Here is a 19540-nt window from a genome sequence, read left to right on the forward strand (position 1 = left end):
ATCTATTCCAGGGAGATTTTCTTTAAAAGGACTCTGGAAAACACAGAATATTTAAAACTATGCTGTAATGTGTCCGTGCTGACCTTGTGAGCCTCCTCCCAATGCCCTGCTGCGGTGTACATCTCTACAGCATCTTTAATGTGACCTCCTTTCACAAACAGATGTTCTGCCATCTACAGGTCAATAAAAAAATAACAAAACACACAGAAAATACAGAATGTCACATTAAAAAAAAATTATATATTACATTACTTATACAGAGCCCATTCTGAGAGTTTAATCCAGATTATTTTTGCAGCTGAAATCTGCATATTCCCCCCCTAACCTAATCACAAAGTTACCATTTTCAAAATGGGACAGCTTTAAGGATACTCTCATTGAATATATGTGTGTGGGCATGCCTGCCAGTGCAAAACAAGCAGATTGTGGGTTCAGCTAAACAACATGAGTGATATATTAAAGTCATCTGTCACAAAGGCAATAATAAAATCTTGCCCAGCTATCTTGATAAGAAACTGTTTGAGGTTTAGCGAAACACAGTAATTATATGTTCTAAGTTAGAACTTTTTGGCTGGCTCTTTTTTTATTCTCCAAACCTCTTCAAAGACATGTTTAAGGATAAAACTTGATTTTAGGTGACTATATTAGAGTGTTAACTAGCCATCCAGAGCCTGTCGGAGAAAAAGCAATGGGCGCAGAGTAGATCACTTCCAGAGTGGATGCACCTTTAAGATTAGGGTATGGAGCTTACTGATGTTGGCTTATTTTCGGGATAAGAGGCTTTGGAGTGCATTAATGTCAATCACAAAGAAACCTGTGTGTGTGAGTCCCCTCCCCCTACACACAGAGTGGATCAGGCAGCAGTTACTACAAATGTTTATATTCCTCTCTGTATTTAATTATTAGTTATTATTAATCACTGGCTCTCTTCCACAGTGTGTCTTTGTCCCGTCTATCTCCCCTCACCTCCAAAGCGGCAGATGAGCTTGCTCATAGGGAGTCACATGATTGTTGTGGTTTTCTCTGTATTATTCTGGGGTCTTTACCTTACAGTATAAAGCACCTTGAGGCAACTGTTGTTGTGATTTGGTGCTATATAAATAAAATTGAATTGCATTTAAAAAAATGTCGGGGGAACACTAGTAACAGAGAAAGCATGTAGCCAAAATATGTGAAACTCTCATCTAAATGAACTAAAACTTAGCAGCGCACTTTGTTTAGGTTCTCTGCAATAAGACCACCAAGTCGGAACCAGACTGGGACAGATGGTATATGACATGTTTGTATTTATTTGTTTTGTTGCATCTCTGCATGTTTTTGTTTATTATATAGTTTTATGTGATCTGCCCAGGGACTGAGGATGTGAATTAGGAGTATAGATAAAATCTGCCGTGTTTACATCTCATATTTTCTTACACTGCTGTCCATTAATGTGCACTGCCCCTGTTAAATAAAGACAAGACTGGAAACTTTGAATGAATACATCAAACTATGAAAAAACTCAACTTAATTTTAATTCAGATTGCAGAGGCCTTACTCTCGTTGTTCATACCTGAGGAGGTGAGAATAGAAGTGATATATGCAGAGACTTGCACAGAGTTCACCACACTCCAAAGGCTGCTTTTTTATCTGCACTAGCTAAGGATATGCAATTTGTGAAACCAAATTCTAATTATACTTATTCTGGTGGTAGACTTTTTCAATGTTGCAACTCGTGAGTTTGGTTGTAAACAAATACTGATCTAGAAAGGCTCGTGTAGGACTGTGCCATTACATGAAACATGTAATTACAACAGTGTAATATCAGACCTACTGAATAACACTGTTTTTTTTTTTTTGTTGTTGTTGTAAACTCTGCTGCTGGTTGCCAGTTTATGTTGTGACCAGTGATCTGACTCTTAACACACAGTAGAGACTAAGAGAGTGAATGAAGCAATTAAAATTTTATCGCATTTTAAAAAGTATAATATAATGAAAAAAAATCCCGCTACTTTACAGTGAACAGACCTTTGCTACATAAAGCCAGATACTCATAGAATCAGTCTGTAATAAAAGTCGCTTCAGTACAACAAACAGATGAGCTGGTTGTTTGCCATTCTGATTAAAAAGTGTTTAGTCACTGTTTTTCCAGGATACTTTCTCTATAGCTACAGCAGGTGCGTGCGCTTCATTGTTTATAGCTTGCACTGAAATTCACTTTCCTGCAACAACTACCCCCCAACTTGGAGAGCAAAGAGCTTGTTATCTTAATTACTTTCTGTGAATATGCCCATGGAGCAATCTGACTGAAATAGGCTGCTATTTTCAGAGCCTGGCAGTCTGTGGAGGCCGTTTGGCTCAGCTGAGCTCATCAGAATAAGCACAGCACACTGCGCTTCGCCACCATCATCTCGCTTCCTTTTCTTTGTATTCGTACCAGATTGCTCTCGTTATCGTTTTCTTTTCAACAGTCGTGTTTTTTGTGGTATTGGGGCAACTTTTAAAAGTATTGTTACAACTACCAAACTTGTCCTTATTGCCAAAGCACCCTGGAGCAAACATGGGTTACAGTGTCCACAGAGACTGCAGTAAAGTGAAAACTGGCCACCGTGCATGTGTGTGGGTGTGTGTACGTGTCCACATGAGATGAGTGGAAATTAACTGCCAGTGGCAAAATGTCACAGCCTCCTTCATTTAGCCAAGCCTGTACAGTATTTTTATGAGGTACATATATAACACAAGTGAAAGTGTAACACTGACTCAGTTCAAAGTATGTAACCAGCACAAATATTTAAAAATGCAGTTTCTCGTTTACACGCATTTGAAACGATCTGTAGTCGTGTTTTGCTTTCTTTTTGTTCCACTGTTCACCAGTTTCTTACTTTGCCATCTGTCTACTGCTGTGTAGAGCAGATTTATCTTTTTCAGTTAAAACACCTTGCCAGTGCTATCCCCTGAGCAAAACCTTGTTGAAATGACATCTGAACAATGTTGATATTTGGTTGTAAAGTGAAAGGTGAACATGTTTCACGTTTTAGCCAACTTTTCCTGGCAGTTCTGCTGTTATCCTAGAGGTGCTCTGGAGGAGATGCCGGGGTTTCAGAGCTGGAGCTTAATGGAGAGCTGTGAGGAGGAAATATGAACTATGTGTTCAGCTATCATTGCGGAGAATGTGAGATTTTTGGAAAATCAAATGGGCGAGTTTTGCTGAACTGTCTTTTAGTTCCAGTGAATGGAACTCAATGTTTCAGCATACCAAGATATTTGGAAAATTTCATGCTCCCAGATTTTGGTAAACAGTTTGGGGATGCTCACTTCCTGTTTCAACATGACTGTGCACCACTGCACAAATCAAGGTACCTAAAGATATGGACGAACGTGTTTGTCATGGAAGAACTTGACTGGCCTGCATGGTTTCCTGTCCTCAACCCAAGAGAAACACCTTTGGGATGAATTAGACACAAGACTGTAAACCGGGACTTCTTTCCAAAACACCAGTAAGTGACCTCACAAATGTATTTATGGAAGAAAGGTCAAAAAGTCCCTTAAACACACTTCTAAACTTAATGAAAAGTCTTCCCAGAGGAGGTGGAGTTGTTATAGCTGCAAAGGGTGGGCTGACATCTTATTGAACCCTATGGATGGAATGGGATGTGTGAAAGCAGACAAGCATGTAAGTGCTACCGTCTCATATTATGTATAAAAAATACATTTAAACCTCAGTTCATCATTTATATCACGAAAAGAATAGTTTATATCAGACATTTTTAAAAAGTTATATTTACATCTGTAGCTTATTTTCATCTTACCCTTAAACATTCCCACAATTTAATAAAAGTCCAACATATAATCTATTATACAATAAAGACAAAAACTTGTACTTTTTGATGCCTTCCTTTTCACTGATCTGAAAGAAAACATGTTGTGGCTATACCTTCACCTGTTTTTGTTTTTCATTTAGGTTTTCCTCTTTACCTCCTACCTCAGTCCTCCTGTCTCTCACCTCATAGTCCTGCATGGAGGCGTAGTGTTGAGCTATCTTCACATAGTATTTTGCTGATGACGAATCCTCCTGTAACTCCAGGATGTGGACTGCTTTCTTCCACTGGCGAGCTGCGATGGCTGCCTCGATCGCTTTAAGAGAACAGCTGCATGGAAGACCATATGAACACGTTAATTGTTCAGATAGCAAGAGTCAGCATTAAAATGCAGATTGTGTTGGTAATACTAGTTGCATTTTTTAACTATTCTGCAGAGAGAGAACTTATAGTTAGCTTATAGCTATCTGAAATAGTGCCTGAAACTTTACTAACTATATTTAAAAGTAGTATTTTTAACGTCTTTGTTTCTGTAGAGACTTGTAGCCAAGTCAAAATTCAGTTTCAGACGCGTCTCTAAGTTCTTTCTGAGCTCTGACTACCTGTCTTATTTGGGATTTTGGGGCATTGGTATAGCGATTTTTTTAAATCTCATCTCTCCATTATCCTGGTGATGATTTTAAAGAATTGTTGGCCATCACTGTTGGACTGTCTTTCAAGTGTCATCTTTCTGCCTCTCCATCTGTCCTTATCTTTGTCTCTCCAGTCCTCTCCCTCCATCCATCCCTCCTCTACTCTACATACCCTGCTTCAATGAAGTGGTTGATGGCAGCGTCCATCTGTTTCTGCTGGACGAGGTAGTCTCCCCAGGACTCCTCCAGTTTCACCACCTCAGCGGGGAAGGTTATGCGAGCCAGCTCTACCGCTACAGGAAACAGGAAGGAGAAACTTTCTTACCAGAAAAGTTACAATTGACTTGATTTAGCTTAAACCTACCATCTAAAATTGTACAAAACATTGTAGAAGTTATCAAATGGTATATGCAGTCTAAGCTATCTAACTGTTTTACCTTTCCTGAAGGCACCTCCTTTACAGTAGCACTCCAGCGCTCTCTGGTTGTTCCTGATCTTCTCATACAGATCTCCTGCCTGGTCAGAAGAGATGACATACATTTTGCTGTCAATTGTCTTTCAACTTAGGGTCATATGGGGCTGAAGCATATCCCAGCTGTCAATCGACGAGAGATCTGGACAAGGCCATCAACTCCAGCAGCCAATTATCAGTTAAGCTGACATTCATGTCACTGAACTGTGAAGCCAGAGCACCTGGAAAGGACCCAGGAAGGCACAGAATTTGCTACTTATAATCAGGAGGTTTGAACTCTGTGACTCTGTTAACTGCCACACACCACTATGGAAATCAAATATTTCAAATATTTATATCAGATATTTATAATTGTTTCAAAATTTGACCTTATAGCCAGTAACATATTGAAACAATGGTGTGCAGCCAATCAGAAGACAGCTGTCTAAAAGAAAGAGAGCTGTGTGGGGCTATATCACGGCCCATTACAAGATGAATTGTAAAGTTACTTTAGTATAGTTTAGTAATGAAAACATGGAATGTCAAATGAGAATAATGTTTGTTGGTGTAATTAGAAGAAAGATGTTCCGATGTTCTTGGAACAGTGACTACTATCACTTTTAAATGTCTTTAGAAAGTTTGTTTTCTTATTGTGGATTTAAACACAGGTATCGATATACTCCTGGCCACTAACTGTGAATTTGGCTGAGGCTGTGTGAACTAAAGCTGCCAATTACACCGTGCTACATTTTAATTAGTTACCTCAGTTTTTTGTTTGTTTTAATGGACTGAGTGGGAACATCTTGTCCCTGTATTTCTCTGCTGCTAGGTATTTCATGATTCAAACAACATGATACCTGAATCAGATATTTGTTCCAGCTAAATATTTTCTTGCGTTTCTCCATCTGTGACTACCCTCAATTAAACATGTTCAACTCTTTCAACCTATAATTATTCTTACTTTTAAAAGGATACACACAATTCAAATGCTAACTCAGTGGGTTTTCTAACAATAAAATGCAATGAAGAATAGTGGCACTTTGTAAAATACAGAGAAGTTTTATTTTAGCTACTGCAAGTTAAATTGTAATCACCAACTTCCATATCTAATTCCAGACACCGAAACTGATTAGAACACAAAATATCAGGTTACAAAATTTGCTTTGAGGATCCAGTCTCCTTTTCCAAGCCTCTTTCCCACCTGTTACATAAACACAGATGGCTAGAGGAAAAGAAGTGAGCTTTTAGACAAAAAAAAAAAAAGAAAAAGCACACAGAGAAAAACAGGCAGATGGAGGGAGACAGAGTTCAAAACTGAAAATAACAAAGAACACTTGTTCCGGCATTGAAGCTGAGGCGAGGAGAGATGGGCTCAGAGAAGCGGGAAACACAGGAGGAAGAAATGATCCACTCACTCTCTCGTAAAACTCTCCCTTGATGAGACTGGCAGCAATGCGGTCGACGGTCTCGCTGCTGTTGGTGATCTCCGACTGGCTCATGGCGAGGCGAGCGGCCTTAGCTGGCAGCCCTGCTTTCAGGTAGAGGTTTATGGCACCCTGGAAGTCTCCCTCGCTCTCCCTCACCTCGCCGGCCCTGTCTTCCTGACCCGTCTCCATCAGCCACCGGTAACGGTTTTCACGCAAGGTGTCGAGCTCTGGGTAGCCCTGCAGTTATTTTGCATTTAGAGTTCAACCAAACAGTTATCCTGTCCACAGATAACTAACCAACAACACTCTTGTGGTTGACAGCAGGTGTACATTGTAATTTGGTAATCCAAATTCTCTGAGAGGTAACGAGACTCCTGCCTCTGCTGTGGGTTCTGTTTTCAGAAAATGAAGCTCATAAGGACACTCGCTGTTCACCCACAGGCCTTTTCAGATTTGATAAAGTGAGTATTATAAAATAGTGTATGCAGGGAATAGATCTAAGCAAGACAAAGGCATAAATGGGCTAAATTATTTTGTTTTTAGAAATGCTATTTTAGGCAATTAAGAAGCCTGTGCTTGTCATATGAGAAGGCTGTCTGTTTACACATTTTGGGTTTTCCTCTGTCTTTTCCGATTTAAACTTACTGTAGCTTTATATACTTTATTAAGCAATAAATAATTTCCCTTTTTTTCTGTCTCTTGGGGAATGCATTAGATAGGGCATCAACCCTTAAAATCCCCCATAATATAAAATGTAATAAATATATAAATATAATATGTGGAGCTACCCACTGTGCTGACCTTTCCCGAATAAAGAGGCAGTAAAAAACTAGCTTTTGGCTTTTATTCTGTAATATAAATATGATAAATAAATATTTAAAATGTGCTGAAATCAAAGTAATCAATATAAATACGCTACCTCGAGCTGATTTGCGACCACGTAAAATGACTTGATCAAATATTATCAGTAATTGCGTGTGATTCAATTCCCTTTTTTTACCTTGGCTTCGGCTACAGCAATGCAGTCATCCCACATGTGGAGCTCTTGGTACATCTCTATGGCTTCTTCGATGGCATTCTGCACAGCAAAAACAAAACAAACAAAAGCCAAACGTTGGACTTTATTCTCCAAAAATCTAGTATTAAGGATGCAGAGCTGGGTTTATTTATTCAGTTCATTTTATTCCAAGACTTTACCAATCTCAAGTGTTTGGTAAAAGACTACAATGACTTGCCACTGCAGCCCTCACAGGGATTTGTTGGTTACCATCTTGTAAGGTAAACAATACTTTTAGCAGTGAAAGCATCTCTGTGTTGCTTGTCCTTCCCATTCTTACATGGGGAAGAAATTATTAATCTCTAGTTTGTGGCTGCTTGTTGCTCCTAAGCCATATTTTACTGTGTTGAATCCCTCTTATAGCAGGTGACAGCATTTATGTGTGCTTGTGTATCTGCATTGTTCACTGTCATCACAAGTGAAACTGAGCTGTTTATGTTCGAGTTGGAGCTAATAAATTGTGAAGGGTTACTTTAACTGAAGGAGAGGAGACTTCAGAACACACTGAGTCTATACAAGTATCATCAGAGCTATGAAAGCAAGAAAACGTGTGTGTGTATAAAGGGACACCGTATTACTGACTAAATTAACATTATATAGCAAGCTAGAAACAGTTAGTCTGTTAATATTTTGAGCTTTATATTAAAGTGGTCTATTTTTTGCTAATCTGTAGAATGAACATATTTGACTAAAAATGCCAGTTTACCTGCAGATAGAGTTCCTCATAATATGGAGCAATAGTTCCTTTTCTTTAAGGTATTACTCCTCTGTTACTAATATGTTGTGCTTAACCACAAATATTAATACAAGACGTTACTGTGATGCTGTTTACTTAAATTTCTGTGATGGTGCACATCAGGCTGTGCTGTAGACATGATGCAGTAATATAAATCAAGCATAAATACACATTTAAAAGCTTAACAGCTCTGTGAATTTTGGGGTGTTCTGTTTGTTGTAAAATCTGAAAAGGAATTCATTCTACATATTACATATTCAATCTTATTTCTAACGCTCTTTTTTTTTTACAGCCCACCTGCTCTGTGTAGTGCATCTCAGCCAGTTTAAAATTCTTGTCCAGCATGGCCACGCGTGCTTGGACTTGATAAAATGATGTCCCATCTTCTCCCTAATAAAGAGACAAAGAGATTAAAACATACAAAAGCCAGGGAGCACTTTTGAGCTTTGCAGAGAGAAAAAACTTTTCAAGAATTGCAAAGCTGCATTTTTTTATAAGGACCACTCACAGAGATTCAGCTAAAAGGAATTTCATTAATATCAACTCCAGCAGAGACTTGCTGTACAATGAATGCTGGATTTCCAGTTCCATCATAAGACACATTTTTAAGAGAAGTGTTGAATTATTCAGGTGTCATTGCATAAAAATGTCAAATACCGTATTGCATTTCATTGGAGAATACTAATAATTAGCCAATTAGTCAGAAATATTATTGCCACCCTTAAAGCTCTTTATCTGCTATATTTGTGATCAGTGCGTTGGGCCTTTCATCACCATTTCCTGTGAAACTTTGTCTACGATCTCGTTTGTTTGCCGCAGGAAGTGGAGGGTTGAGACATCACCCAGCGCAGCAAAACACCTACAAAATAAAAGGGAGAGAAAACCATAGAGGAACTAAGCAATTAAGCAGCAGATGGTGACAGAGAAAGTCAAACAGAAACAGAAATAAAGAGAAATATATTCAGTTTAGTGGAGGAAGAATGCATTTCTGGTCAGTGAAAACTTGTTCACTTAATGAACTGAGATAAATTAAAGCTCTTTCTCTAATTAGCCTTTAGATTCAGTGTGAGAAGCTGAGAAATACACAGGCACATCTTAGCATTTGGCCACTTTATTACCAACTCTCTGTGAACAGTTGCATCAGATTAATGAACAAGTCATGAAAGAAAAAAAGTTTAAAAACTCCTACTGTCTGACTCTTTTTTTTCTGCTTCCCTCTCTCATTAACATCACTTCCCTCCCTCATTAACATTATCCACTCCAGACAAAACTGTTTCTTTCCCCGATTTCATGATTTATGCAATTCAAGACGATGCCTAACGAACAGCATATGCATTATTAATGACAGGGAATTCAAATTTGAAAGGTTTCTCAAAACAGAGAGAACTAAAGATGGAGAGAGAGGAATAAAATGATAGAAAATTAAAAACTGTCTTTGATGATAAATGAAGTTGGGGGGGGGGGGGGGGGGGGGCTCTGGCAGAAACACAGCCATCGGCCGTGCGTGTGCAGAGGGTATACTTCTATTATGTTGTGGGGACATTTATCTGGTTATAAAATAATATTTCAAGGAACTATCTGATTATCTTTAAGGTACAAAAATCAAGCTGTATAAGCTGAATCTGTATATTTTAGATAAAAGAATCGGTCAGAGGAGTACAGGTTATAGTAAATGTCCAGGAAATGAATGTAAGTCAATGTAATGTCCTCTGAAGTGATGAAAAACAACTGCCCGGGAGTGCGCAAGTGTGTCCAAGAGTGTATTTCTTCATTCCAGGTGATGAAGGTGCCCTTGTTGCCTCTTTCCTCTTTTTTTCTCTCCAGCCCCAGAGATAAGTCTCACTTGCAATGACGACTGATACTGAATGTAATTATTCCGGAGACAAGAACATTACTTTGAAAGGGCTTTGTGTGTGGCTGTGTGTGCGTGCGTGTTTGTGTCGTGCTGACCTTTCTGCGATGTGCAGCTGGCAAGCCTCTAGAGCCAGCTTGCTGAGTGTCTTCCACATGGCTTCAGTCTCTGGTGACATCTCCAGAGTCTCGAGGAAGGCTGTGGCTCTGGAAAATACACGCACATGCACAAGTAGAGCTGAGCCAGGTGGCAAGACAGAACATAAAGCAAGTATTCTGTGCTGCAGATACCGACCACAAATGGTGTGTAAAGATAAGGAGCGGCAGAAGAGCTGCAAATATCGAGGAAACTGTGTTACAGCAGCCACTCCCAAATTTAAGTCTGAATTGGAAAATCTTCTACGGCCTTTTCATCACTTTTAAATATGCTTTAATTCAGTTTAGTCTAAGTTTTTATCTTGTTTTTTAGTCAGACTTGTTGGATACTGGACCGTAAGACAGATAAAGTAAAAAAATAAAAATAAATTAGCCTAATTTGGCTGATGCAAATGTCCAAATGGAAAAAACAAGGAACTCCAAAGTAAGGATGAAGAGAAGGTTAGTGAACATGATACCAAGAACATTAAACTGAAGCAGGAAGATGGCATTATAGATACACACGAGGGGGACTGGTGATTAGACACAGGTGACCCAAAAAAACCCGTCTTTTCATAAATCTGGATCAAGTTGGTTCCTGAATGTCCCAAATTCATTCTTCATCAAGACAATCACAATAATAGCCCCACATATAGAGCCATAAAGAAGATGTTTTGTATTACTGTATGAAGTAAATCAATGAATAAAACCTATTCATGGTCCAGTGTTTCACTATAGCATGCTCTACAAAAACATAAAGCAAGTCACAATGGACCGTGAGATGTTCTGATCTAATAAAGTCTGCTGAGGAGATCAGTGGACATGTTAGAAAGATTATTACTGGTATGACCTGAAAAGATGCTGAACTTCTTCAATGTGACAGCTGCTAAAGAGGGGCCAGGGCTATCTTCTTAATCTAATTCAATCACATTCACCAACATTAGTAAAATAGAATTTAGAAGACTTATTTGACAGATTAGCAGATTAGAAAGATCATGATTTATAAGAATAATGAGAGGAATAACAAATAGCTCCCCAGAAGGCACAAAGCTGTAACATTACTTTACAAAATAATTGCAATAACACAGTGATCTTTTAACTCAGATCATGAGTGGATGAAATAAAATGCCTGATTTCCACATTCAGTGGTACTTGTCCCATTGTAAAGTATAATTTTTGCTTTACGTGATTCATAGCTTAAAAATAAAATCTGTACTTATCATATCTATTAGCTCACCCTATGTTCATCTAATGTCTGAAAAACAGAGGTTTAAGCTCCGCCCCCTTTAAGACAACCTTCTACTTATTGGCTACCCCGCACAAACAGAAAGCTATCTTCTCTCACTGATTTAACACAGAGACAAGTGTATATAAAATGTTAGGAAGAAAGGACTTAAAACAGTATGAAACCTAAACTTATTGGCTAATGGCGATTACTGGTACATTATGGACCTGCTAATATGGACATTCACCACTATAACTGAAGATAACAGAGTATTTAAAAGAACCAAGAAGATTCCCATAAGACCACAGAGAGTGCAATTAAACTTTTCTGTCTCTTATTACCCAAAATTATGCCAACCTAAACTTCACAGCATTGTGCTGAAAAACCTGATAATGTAACCTTGACTGGAATAATCAAAATAAAACAATTGATTCCCTAAATTTATTTACATTATGCCTCTTCCAGAAGCTTTTCTACTGTAGCTGACTTTAGTGACATTGTCAGCAAAGGCCTGACGGTGCTCAGCGGAGGACCAAATGACCTCCTCCACACACAGTTCCATGTCAAAACAATACTATATTCAGTTAAAAGTTGTAAACTGTTTCTCAAAATATATGAGTTTCAAAAATATAGTCATGATTTTTCAATTCCTTATTTGGTAGTTTGAGCTTAAAAAATTTAATTCGAAACTTTGTATGACAATCTCTTCCTATGAAAGAAGACCATTAAACATATAAGCAACCAAATTCCTCCTAAAGACTCTCAAAGTGCTAGAGGAAGGAGCTGAGTTGATGCTCCTCTGAATAAGAGAGGTCAGTTATAATTATTTACTCCATCTGATGAGGTGGCTTCACACGAGCATCCTTTCGGAGGTGATCAAATCACAACACGCTGAAGGGAAGGATTATATCTCCCAGCTGGCCTGGAAGTGCTGAGGAAATACTCGAGAAGAGCTGGAGGAAGCTGCTGGATAAAAGGACATCTGGCCTGTTCTGCTCACCCTACTGTCACTGCGCCTCTGACCCAGAAAAGTGACGGGTGCAAGGAAGGACGGACGGATGTTCACGCTGCATCGTCATTTTGATAGGCTGTATGGTTTTATTTAGTGGGCTGTACTCACCTGTTATAATCTCCATCATCAACAGCCGTACCAAACTCAATGAGGCCTTCGTCGAGTGTGTATGTCACCATGTTGACGCCCTCTGTCACAATCACATCCGTCTTGCCATCGGCTCTTTTGAGATCCACAATGTCTCCCTGACAAAGAAAGGAGATACATATTATGCATAGGTATGAAACCTCCGCGCTGTGTTAATAAAGTGGAAAACGTGTTTTTCGTGCTACTGCATTTATTAGACAGTTTAAGCCAGAAAATGCTTAATCGATGAAGCTTTTACTTATAAAAATACATTTTGTCAGGTTTTTATATTCTGCAATTCTGCAGTATGCATGGACACAGGTTTACAACATCACAGCTTCATTAGTGGGTCAGTCCAGTCGACCACCATAATCAACTTGCACCCTCCAAATTCACATTATGGATGCTTTTAGCCAAGAAAAACAATGAGTACACTTAAATATACTTGCATAATTATAATGAAAGTTTTTGTTAAACCTTTATTTAACAAGATAAGAATGTCTTTCTTTTTGGAGAGTGTTCTCAGCCAATATATGCAGCATTAGCAAAGCAGGGTTTTTTTCTAGAAACCAGAGTGCGTAAAGAAAAGTTTCACAAGTACGTGGAGAACAGAAGTGCACACAGATTGGCCTTGGAACAAACATGATGGGCGTATGTTTCCCAGTTTGGCTCTTCAGAAGTTTTACGCTTTTGTTTTTCACATATTATTAGATAAAGGCATCAAAATAACGTTCCACATATATGGCTGGATGTATCACCAAGATAGCTGCTGAGTAGCAAAGTATATCAGAAATATTACATTTCAAAATTCAATTTATTTTAAGCCAGTTTTAGTTATACTGCACCCCTTCACAACTACAGTCATCTCAAGGCACTTTGGTACCCAATAATATGGTGATTATTAATGAGGATTTCCACTAAACACTATGAAATCAAATACTTTTAAAGGAATTATGACCAGCTCATAACAGCAGCAATTCTTTGTCCATTACTACCCTCTGCTATTGTCTACAAAATAAAAATGTCTTGCACAAAGCTCAGTGCACTTTGCAAAAACATAAATCAGCCACACAAGAGGCTGCTGCGATGGTTTTTATTATTAATGAGAACAGCAGCAAGTGTTAACGCAAGCAACTTTCAAAACCCTGCGCACACCAGGGGCGACTAACTGCCTCAGGACAGCGGCACAAAAAGCTGGTTCTCTGTTAAGGCTTTGCCAGCAACACAAAAAGGCTTGAGAACAGTAAAAATACAAAAACATGCAGCTTCAGTATAAACACTGTGGAGATATTAAAAATAAAAAGGTTTATCAAAACAAGCCGACCAGGGCAGATGCAGAGCCTCCAGTTAACGATGCCGACCATACTTAAATCACACTTACAAAGAAAACAAAAGCTCACCTTGACGGGGAACATGGTGACGGTCTCTGGGCTGTCAATGCTGTACCAGATGCAGAGGTTTCCCCGGTTTTGGGAGACCACCACATCGCTGCCAGGCACCCACTGGACGTAAGAGCAGAAACTCAGCAATGTGGTCTTCACGCCAGACTGTATGTCGTACAGATGGAGCTGCAGAGGACAGAGAAAGATAGAAAGATATAGAAATTCCTATTTTCATCATCAGGAAATGGTTTCAAGTCCAACAGTAAAGGCAAAGTCCAGCAAGTGTCACTGTACATAAGAATGGATTTCTCCAATTCCAGCTGTGACCATTAAATTTAAAGTTCGTAAATATAGAGTCCAGAGAGTTAATCTGGTTTATCTTCGCATAAAATAAAAAAATAGGTTCTATACAAAGGTAACAAAACCACTTTACAGTCCATCAAAGCTCATTTGTATCCACAATAATATTATATTTTTATTATATACTGTATAATTTAAATGTTTCATAGGAAGTTTATGCCGACAGTACTTTGCACCAGATTATCTTTTGCTATCTTTAAAATAGTCATTTCAAGAGTATTCAGAGCATCATCATCAGTGTGTGAATGGGTGAATGACTGAATGTAGTGTAAAGGGACTAAGTAAAGCGCTATACAAATACAGGCCATTTAGCATTTAGCATTTTACCATCATGGATCACCACTTAAAGTCAGGCTAAGTTGAATTTATTTAGATTTATTTTATTTGAATCATTGATTTATTTTTTGCACCTGCATTTGTTGGTTTAGTTTACTTATAACCTCATTAGCTCAGGAATGTAAGTTCCAGGCCCACTGCACAGCAGACCCACACTCCTTCCACCTGTTTGTTTCCTTTGGCCATGTCTCCATACCTTATTTTATTTTAATTCTTGAACTTCTGTAGGTACACTGACTCTTGGTTGTGACATCCTCTTTATAGCCAGTCTCTGGAATAAGCCAAGCCTTTATGTTTTCTTTGTTGTGGCAAAAATATGTAACTAGTACTTGGATTTTGGGGTGCATTTGAAGATATAATGTGGTTATTCTTCGATCTATAGAAAACCTGGTTGGTGAAGTTTGTTACCTTTAGGTAGGAGACCTTAAAAGTGAAAGAGTTGTTTCTCCTTGTCCACAGTACAAAAATAGGCCTTATGCATCTTCTAGTGTTAGGTCCATAATTTGTTGGACCTTTTGGCACATTAGGTCATTGTCAACCGTCCTAAAAATGTTTGTAAAAACTCCTTAAATTAAAGCTGAAAGTATGCACTTCAAACGCATCTTAATAGTCTTGTTTAAAACCCACTGGTTTACACAACAGGTTTTACTTCTTTTTATTCCATCCATCTGTTCTCTCCCACTTATTCTTGTCTAGGGCGAGAGGCAGGGTACACCCTGGACAGGTCGCCAATGTGCCACAGGGCTAACACACAGAGACAAACAACCATTTACACCTATGGGCAAATTAGAGTTACCAATTAATGTAACCCCACTAACTGCATGTCTTTGGACTGTGGGAGGAAGCCAGAGTACAGAGTACAGAAAACCCAAGCAAACATGGGGGGAACATGCCAACTACTGACAGCAAGACCCAAGCCTGATGGTGGAGCTGAACTCAGGACCTTGCTGTGAGGCAACAGCGCTATCTACCATGCCACCATGCTTTTTAATTCTTTCTTTTGAAATATACTACCTAAAATATCATGCTATGCATGAGAAAATGTGATAGATTAGATTGCATTTTCCTTTTCATCTTCCTTTTAGACCACCCTTGTTCTAATTGGCTGCTACTGGAAACCAAAATGTTTGAAAAGCAGGTAGAAGGGTACCCCAGCTCTGTGTGCCTGCATTTAGAGCAGTCTAGCCTAAAGCCTAAACACCTGGCCCACTCCCTTCTTTCTTTGAAAATGTAACCATGTTTGACATTCCACATACACTTTATGGCTTTATTATTACTTACATCCTTTATAGTATAATTTGTTGCCGCTGTACCATCTCTGGATTAACATTTTAGGTTTTCGATATATGACAGCAGAACACTTAAAGTAAAGATTCGATAGGAAACATTTTGCTAGCAACCTGTTCTTGTAGGTTGAGGTTTACATTAGCATAGTTAAACTCATTTGGCTTGAACAAAGTTGATTAACATCCAGCAGCTCCACGTGAAAACTCCCACTGCAATAATCTGTTCCACTGTGCACTTGATGAGAATGTAGATTCTATAAGCTACAGAGACTCCCGCAGCACTTAATGTGCATGTGTGAGTATGTCAGACCGCCCGCTGATGTAATCAGCTTCCTTAATGCCCTCCCCACACCCACCATCACTAATTTTAATAATGCTTTGTCTATAGTCTCACCCGGGTGCTCAGCTTGCCAACTTTAAAATGCAATGAGGACAAGCAGCCTGTTGATAAGGTCATCTGAAAGCAAGGAGCAATTAAAGAAACATTTTATGACTCTTTACTGTTGAAAAAAAAAATGGGAAAATGAAATTTCTCCCAGATTGTGGAGTATACGGAATTGCAGTTGGGAAACCACCATTAGTGCTGTAATAAAGGTAAAAGTTAATAACCACTGCAGATCAGATGAATTAACATTTACAGTAAACCTGGGCATAAAAAACATTTCACTGAAAAAAAAATCTGCACACGAGCCACAAAGTTTTTCAGTGATTGCAGAGATTTTTTTCTGGCACTAATTACCGTCAAACTTTTCTATTCTTCTACTTCTTCTTCAAGTCATTGATGGTCATAAATATTTTACAATCTCTTTCGCTAAAGTTGATTTTGCATATACTAAAAGGAAACTTGTACACTAGATTTGTAAAACTGAATTATGTGTCACAGCAAGTCACACTGGAGGAAAAAGTTAGACTCCACAGAGGGATTCTCAATTACCTGAGTTCTCCTTGTCTTTGCCCCAAGGCTTAAACATCAAACTTTTTTTTTACCCCGAGGCAACAACTGACAGCATCTCGCTGCTGCTCTCATCCTCCACACAAGGCCTCTGTGAATCTCAGCAACCTCTTACATATAACCAGAGGAAAATGAATACTGTTTTTAAACAGCAAAATTAATGTTTTCCCACTTATATGACATAAGACGTAACTAAAGGAAAAAAAAATTAGTTTTGTGCAAAAAAAAAAAGGCTTTTAAATAGGGACAGTTCAACGTCATGAAGAATTAACATTTAAAGGCCTAGTTTGCTTTTACTCCATCCAGATTATTATATACAGTACGATCTATATAGAGATGTCTGCCTTCCCTGGAACATATCTGTACCAATTAGAGCTCAACTTGTGAATTTCTTAATACAATATAATCTTTCCCAGACATTAAACATCGTTATAAAAGCAGATTAAATGTTCACGCTACACCAGAAAGCACTTTCCAATTTTCCTCTAGTCTTATTGTTTTATTCTTTTGTTGATTAATCTTACTCCTTTGGGACTCAAAAACAGCGGGACAAGTGGGAACCGTGTCATTTAAAGGGATCAAAAACCAAAAAAAGAAAAGTTGGTAACCTCTGATTTAAACCCTATAGCTAACATTTCATGCCTTTCATGGTTAATTTATGGCACCCCCTGGTGGCAAAGACGGTTTCACATTTATCTTGACTGTCAGTCAGAAAGGCTGGATGACCAAAATGGTTCAAAACAGAGCCACAGCGCCTGTTTTGGATGATGGACATGGCCATAACTAAAGAAATGCCCCTAGCATTGACAGCCTTTTCTACTTTCCTCATCACACTGTCTATCATTTGCCCCCTCGCTCTCTTTTTGCCTCTGGGTCTCTATCTCATTGTGCCGAGGTTTTATTCTTACCCGCAGCTTCTTGTCCCTGAACAGCAGTTTGCACCCGGTTTCATTGAGCTCCAGCCAGTCAATCTTGGAGTCGTGGCTGATGGTTCCCAGATTGTAGCCTCCGGCCAAGTCCACTGAGGGGAGAAATAAACCGACAGATTAACTGAGTCAGACTGCCAGTGTCTAGCTAACGCTGGCCTTTTATTCAAGATCACAAATCAGCTAGTTCTTTTATAATTTTCCATAATTCTATCAGGCAGAGCCTGAGCTGTTTCTCTGCTCTCAAAATGTACCTGCTTTGGGATCCAGCTGATATTAGTGTGCTGATGTGAGGCCTATACAGTCTTTTTAATTAAAATGGGGGTTATTGTCCACACAGAGCTAACTGACTTTATACTGCAGTTATTGTAGGTATATTACTTTAGGAGTTTAATATTATGGTAAGTAATCATATGGGCTGGCTGAGTTCCTATATGCTATGACTTGGTCAAATACTACCAGTTTTCACTGAGTTGTATTTGGAACAAAAAGGTGGAATTATCCTCTTTGAGGCACAGGTACCTGTGTATGGGCCTCAGTAAAGTGAAGTTCAGTTACATAATGATTTCATTTATGCCTGTTTGCTTTCCTCTTGTGAAGAGTCTCTGCAACCTGCTGTTACCCGTAACACCCTCCTCTGCGTAGCTCTGGGGAGACATTTACTTTTGCGCATAATATATGTACAATATGACTGAAAATGTCAAAAGCAACAATCTAGATCCAATTAACAAGTATGACTTTAATGTCTTATTTATAAATGCTATTAATATATGTTATATGCTCCCCTCAATGACCAGAGGCAGACTTTCATTATGAAGAACATGGCCTTATAACTTCATTTTTAGTCAGCCCATCATACACCATGCTGTCTAGTAGGCCTCCATAATATATTCACCCGCTGCTTAGAATAGTCCCCGAAAAATCTACTGTTTCGTCCTGTTTACATAATATTAGCCTAAAACACTTTTATAAGCACATTTATAAGATAAAACTTTCTTGAGGATGTTTTATGTTTTCAGTACAAACCAAAAGCCTTCAAGGTGTGGGCCAAAGACAAATAATGATTATTTCATGGGAAAATGTAATTAATTTATGAGAACATGAATTACCTTTATGTTTAACTATTACAACTAAGGGTGTACTCACAATATGCAATCTGTACCATGTTGAGCACATCTGACACCCAAAGTTTCTTTAACTGCGACCTGGCCACTGAAAGACTCAAGCACAGTATTCCAATACTTCCTCAACGACAGCCTCCATTAAAATCTCTGTGGTAAATAATTAATAAATATAAAGGGAATGTGAGAGAACAGCCTGCCATAGCTCACAAAAATGGTCCAATTAAGCCACAAACGCATGAAGCCGTGTGTGCTTTTGAAAGAGACAGACAGCGAGCACAAGGGGGAGGAGCTAACATGCTGAGACTAACTGGGGTGTGTTCAGTCACTGAGCGCAGCGTGAGCTCAGGTCATTGGGGGAGTGGGGAGGGACTATGCCTACTGCAAAAGCACCCTGAGTGTTAAATCCTTTTCTGAACCTGGACAGTCACATTTTGAATAGACACAATTACAGTCTCACTTTCTCTCTCTCTCTCTCTCACACACACACACACACAGAGTTTTTTTCTTACCAATAGCAATAGTCTTTATGTCAATCAGATAAGCGAGCTTCTTGTTGTCTTCAACTCCTTTCTGCTTCCTCTCATTTAGTCGGACACTAGACACACACACACACACACACACACACTTGGTTTAAATGACATGACTGCATTCAGCGAGATATGGTTTTATCAAGTAATAACCCAGCATTAGTGCAGCGTAACTGGCTTCAGCTGCTCTTCATTATG

General features: G+C 38.8%; 1 protein-coding gene across 1 annotated transcript in view; it reads right to left on the bottom strand.

Moving 5' to 3' along the window:
- Positions 1-19540, bottom strand: part of ift172 (intraflagellar transport 172) — a 54547-nt gene that overhangs the window by 26665 nt on the left and 8342 nt on the right. The window contains exons 14-26 of the mRNA XM_004550677.6: positions 19325-19410; positions 17674-17786; positions 13850-14017; positions 12432-12568; positions 10051-10158; positions 8875-8959; positions 8398-8490; positions 7308-7385; positions 6296-6544; positions 4867-4945; positions 4602-4722; positions 3983-4127; positions 84-173 (exon numbers count right to left, since the gene is read on the bottom strand). Coding sequence (XP_004550734.2) covers positions 84-173; positions 3983-4127; positions 4602-4722; positions 4867-4945; positions 6296-6544; positions 7308-7385; positions 8398-8490; positions 8875-8959; positions 10051-10158; positions 12432-12568; positions 13850-14017; positions 17674-17786; positions 19325-19410 — 1552 coding nt within the window. The remainder of the gene's footprint in view (positions 1-83; positions 174-3982; positions 4128-4601; positions 4723-4866; positions 4946-6295; positions 6545-7307; positions 7386-8397; positions 8491-8874; positions 8960-10050; positions 10159-12431; positions 12569-13849; positions 14018-17673; positions 17787-19324; positions 19411-19540) is intronic.

This window comes from Maylandia zebra, linkage group LG15 (genome assembly GCF_041146795.1).
Source record: "Maylandia zebra isolate NMK-2024a linkage group LG15, Mzebra_GT3a, whole genome shotgun sequence".
NCBI classification, from domain to species: domain Eukaryota; kingdom Metazoa; phylum Chordata; class Actinopteri; order Cichliformes; family Cichlidae; genus Maylandia; species Maylandia zebra.